General features: G+C 46.8%; 1 protein-coding gene across 1 annotated transcript; it reads right to left on the bottom strand.

The window, feature by feature from the left end:
• Positions 1 to 203: 203 nt before the first annotated feature.
• LOC309690706 (uncharacterized protein) lies at positions 204 to 2,500 on the bottom strand. The gene is made up of 2 exons (XM_082507990.1): positions 1,505 to 2,500; positions 204 to 294 (listed from the first exon to the last, which is right to left on the bottom strand). Exons 1-2 carry the CDS (start codon positions 1,889 to 1,891, stop codon positions 286 to 288), a joined length of 396 nt encoding a protein of 131 aa, XP_082364116.1. The 5' UTR covers positions 1,892 to 2,500; the 3' UTR covers positions 204 to 285.
• Positions 2,501 to 5,002: the final 2,502 nt, after the last annotated feature.

The following is a 5,002-nucleotide window of genomic DNA, read 5'->3' as shown; positions in this document are numbered from 1 at the left end:
CCGGTGTAGGTGCAGGAGCTAGCTGGACCTCTGTCGCTCCCACCCGAGGAACTGAGACGGGTGCAGGAGTCGGCAGGGTCACGGCTGACCTCACCCGGGGAACCGGAACAGGAGCAGGCAAAGGCAGGGTGTCCATCAACCCCACCCGAGGAACAGGTACGGGTGCCGGGATGAACGGCGCCTCTGCCAGGCTGGGGACAGAAGCAGGGACCAGCTGGACCTCAGCCACCCTCTCCCGAGGAACTGGTACGGGAGCAAGGGAAAGCTGGGCCCGCGCTGCCCTGGTTACAGGAACTGGAGGCGGAGAGCGAAGCACAGGAACAGAAACAGACACAGGGAAAATCGAGTTAGTGGAGCTAGAAGCAATGATAGCGAACAGAGAGTCATGGCGAGTCACTCCTGGCAACTCTGTAGGCCTTAAGCTGTCCATGTTAGGAGTAGCAGTCTCTAAAACAGTCATAGCACAGGAAGATCCAGGTTTAGCAGAGTCAGAGTCAGTAATACAGAGCACAAAGGGATCCGTTGCGGACACAGGAGCATTCACACAGACCGTTTTTAAATATACAGGTTGGAGAGCAGCATAGTTCAGGACTGAAGAAACACCATCCACAGTCTTATACATAGGAGGTACAGGAGTTGGGGAGTTAACACAGGCGGTGTCCGAGGCAACTTGGTGAGAAACTAACTCAGGAATAGTCAACCTGAGCTCCCCTAGCCGTTTACACATGACAGACGGTAACTTGTTGCACTTAACCTTAACAGTTGTGATTGAATGCACAGTCTTAGTGTTTTCAAAACCTGAGTTAACAGACTTCGCATCAGCTAGTGTTAACACGAGAGGAGCAACATTCTTTATCCCTGGAGAAACAGAGTCAGAGCTAGCAGACAAGGCAGGAAAAGCTAAATGTGGCAGAGGGTCACAAGCAACCTGAGAAACAGAAAGTGTAGCCTTTGGAGGTTGGCAGACACACTGTTCATTTTCCAGGGGGTCCCCTCTGGTTTCAGCAGGAAGAGGAACCTCAGGACAGTTTGTTTTAACACTTAGTTCACAAGTATGCAACTCAAAAATAGTCTTTTTCTTTTCTAAAGTGGGATTATCAGTCTGTGTGTCAATTACTGCTGACCCGGGAGGAGCAAAGGAAAAACAGTCATTCTCAAACATGGGTGTGAGGGTAGGTAATGCAGACTCTGGATTAACTGACCCAGAATTACCAGACACAGAGTTAACGGTCTCTGGGATGACGCACACAGAGTCTACAGTGCCAGAGTTTTTTAAGTCAGCCTGAACAGCAGTCTCTAGGGGGGCAATAAACTCAGTCTCATGCTTAATAGGTGCAGAGGTGAACTTAGAAATGTTATGAGGCCTGGAAACACAGTCATTTTCAAACTTACTGTTCATCTCTGATGAGTTACAGACGTGAAAAACTGCGGACTCAGGAACAGAATATTGTCCGAGTTGGTCCGACTTGGAAGTGGCATGGAAGAAACAGTTAGTGTCACTCACCACCGGAGTTTGCTCAGAAACTTTAGGGCGGCGGCGGCGTGAGCGCCGTTTTCGCCGAGAGGGGGGAGGAGATGAGCCGGGCCGCGAATCCTCCAGCGGACCGGGCTGAACGTCCTCCGACCCCTCACACTGGAGAGGCAGCTCCGGGCGGACGCCTACGGTGGAAACAAGGAAGTCCCGGATGTGGGGGTGCAGCGCGCCGAACAGCCACGGGAGTCCGGACACCATCCGCTGTAGACGGACGGCTACGACCTCCCGGTGTTCGTCTCCTGGCAGCGCCTCCCACTCCTGACAGTGGTACTCCACCGTATAGATCAAATCCTCCCGGAGCTCAGCGGAGGGGTTGTGAGTTGCTGGGTCCATGTCGTGGTCGCGTTCTTCTGTCATGGATCGCTGTGTGGCAGGCAGGAGGAGGACCCAAAATGCAAAACTCACAGACACGGGGATGAACTCAAAAATTACAGCTTTAATGCTGGAGAGGCAGAACGTAGGAAATACAAAACTAAACTGGGAAAACTAAATACAAAGCTCGCCAAGAAACACAGGGAGGAACACACACAACATGAGGGAGAACGCGACACAGAACTGAGGGAGACGCAGACATAAATACACAGAGGGTTAACGAGGGAAGTGGGAGCACACGGGGAACACAGCTGACACTGATAATAATCACGGGACATGGCAGGAGTGAACACAACACTGACGGTAGAGGTGAAACAGGAAGTACAGAGGTTCAGACAGGAGGAGAGAGAGCACGGGCAGAACACCAACATAACGGGCAGGGGAGACACGGAATAAACACGAAAGGGGACGAGGGCTCATGAATACACAGAGGGGCACACAGGGGGTGAGAGTCACAAAGGGAAAGCACTCAGGGAACAACACAACAGGGCAACTCAGGAAACAGAGCCTAAACAGGGAACAAAATACAAACATACAAGAAAACTAAGAACACTGGGCCAACATGGCCCAGGACCATGACAGTACCCCCCCCCCCCCCCCCCCCCCCCCACAAGGGCTGGCTCCCGACAGCCAAAACCCGAAAACCAAGACAAAAACAGAAAACAACCCACCCAGGGCGGGAGGCGGGGGACCAGGACGGAGGGACCAGAACAGGAAACAAAAACGAACATACAAGAAAACTAAGAACACTGGGCCAACATGGCCCAGGACCATGACAGTCTGATCATTTCCTGATAACATTTACATTTACAATAATTTATTACACAGCGGTGGAGAGTAGACTTTATCACATTAGATGTCTTTCTGAAAGCGCTGTAACTAAGTTTAAGAATATAATCCACCCACTGTTATCATCTTCAATGCCCTGTACCAACACAGAGCAGAGCAGCTATCTGAACGCTGCTCCAACAGAGGTCGATTATCTTGTTAATAATTTTACCTCCTCACTACGTACGACTCTGGATACTGTAGCTCCTGTGAAAACTAAGGTCTCTAATCAGAAGTACCTGACTCCGTGGTATAATTCTCAAACACGTAGCCTAAAGCAGATGACTCGTAAGCTGGAGAGGAAATGGCGTGTCACAAATTTAGAGGATCATCATTTAGCCTGGAGAAATAGTTTGCTGCTTTATAAGAAAGCCCTCCACAAAGCCAGAACATCTTACTATTCATCACTGATTGAAGAAAATAAGAACAACCCCAGGTTTCTCTTCAGCTCTGTAGCCAGGCTGACAAACAGTCAGAGCTCTTTTGAGCCAACCATCCCTTTAACGTTAACTAGTAATGACTTCATGAACTTCTTCACAAATAACATTTTTATCATTAGAGAAAAAATTACCAATAATCATCCCACAGATGTAATATTATCTACAGCTACTCTTAGTACCATTGATGTTAAGTTAGACTCTTTTTCTCCAATTGATCTTTCTGAGTTAACTTCAATAATTACTTCCTCCAAACCATCAACGTGTCTTTTAGACCCCATTCCTACAAAACTGCTCAAAGAAGTCCTGCCATTAATTAATTCTTCGATCTTAAATATGATCAACCTATCTCTAATAATCAGCTATGTACCACAGGCCTTCAAGCTGGCTGTAGTTAAACCTTTACTCAAAAAGCATCTCTAGACCCAGCAGTCTTAGCTAATTATAGGCCAATCTCCAACCTTCCTTTATATCAAACATCCTTGAAAGAGTAGTTGTCAAACAGCTAACAGATCATCTGCAGAGGTTTATTTGAAGAGTTTCAGTCAGGTTTCAGAGCTCATCACAGCACAGAAACAGCTTTAGTGAAGGTTACAAATGATCTTCTTATGGCCTCTGACAGTGGACTCATCTCTGTGCTTGTCCTGCTAGACCTCAGTGCAGCGTTCGATACTGTCGACCATAATATCCTATTAGAGCGATTAGAACATGCTGTAGGTATTACAGGTACTGTGCTGCAGTGGTTTGTATCATATCTATCTAATAGACTCCAGTTTGTGCATGTAAATGGAGAGTCCTCTTCACACACTGAGGTTAATTATGGAGTTCCACAGGGTTCAGTGCTAGGACCAATTCTGTTTACATTATACATGCTTCCCTTAGGCAGTATCATTAGAAGACATAGCATACATTTACACTGCTATGCAGATGACACCCAGCTCTATCTGTCCATGAAGCCAGATAACACACACCAATGAGTTAAACTGCAGGAATGTCTTAAAGACATAAAGACCTGGATGGCCGCTAACTTTCTGCTTCTTAATTCAGATCAAACTGAGGTTATTGTACTCGGCCCTGAAAAGCTTAGAAATATGGTATCTAAGCAGATTCTTACTCTGGATGGCATTACCTTGGCCTCCAGTAACACTGTGAGGAACCTTGGAGTCATTTTTGACCAGGACATGTCCTTCAATGCACATATTAAACAAATATGTAAGACTGCTTTCTTCCATTTGTGCAACATCTCTAAAGTTAGAAATATCCTGTCTCAGAGTGATGCTGAAAAACTAGTTCATGCATTTATTACTTCCAGGCTGGACGACTGTAATTCATTATTATCAGGAAGTCCTAAAAACTCCCTGAAAAGCCTTCAGCTAATCCAAAATGCTGCAGCAAGAGTCCTGACAGGGACTAGAAAGAGAGAGCAGATTTCTCCTGTTTTGGCTTCCTGTTAAATCCAGAATTCAAAATCCTGCTCCTCACATACAAGGTCTTAAATAATCAGGCCCCATCTTATCTTAATGACCTTGTAGTACCATATCACGTTATTAGAGCACTTCGCTCTCGCTCTGCAGGCCTACTTGTTGTTCCTAGAGTATTTAAAAGTAGAATGGGAGGCAGAGCCTTCAGTTTTCAGGCCCCTCTTCTGTGGAACCAGCTTCCAGTTTGGATTCAGGAGACAGACACTATCTCTACTTTTAAGATTAGGCTTCAAACTTTCCTTTTTGCTAAAGCATATAGTTAGGGCTGGACCAGGTGACCCTGAATCCTCCCTTAGTTATGCTGCAATAGACGTAGGCTGCCGGGGATTCCCATGATGCACTGGCTGTTT

The sequence above is a fragment of the Aulonocara stuartgranti genome (genome assembly GCF_965226115.1).
Source record: "Aulonocara stuartgranti genome assembly, chromosome: 16".
NCBI classification, from domain to species: Eukaryota; Metazoa; Chordata; class Actinopteri; order Cichliformes; family Cichlidae; genus Aulonocara; species Aulonocara stuartgranti.
This window is presented reverse-complemented; position numbering and strand designations above follow the sequence as displayed.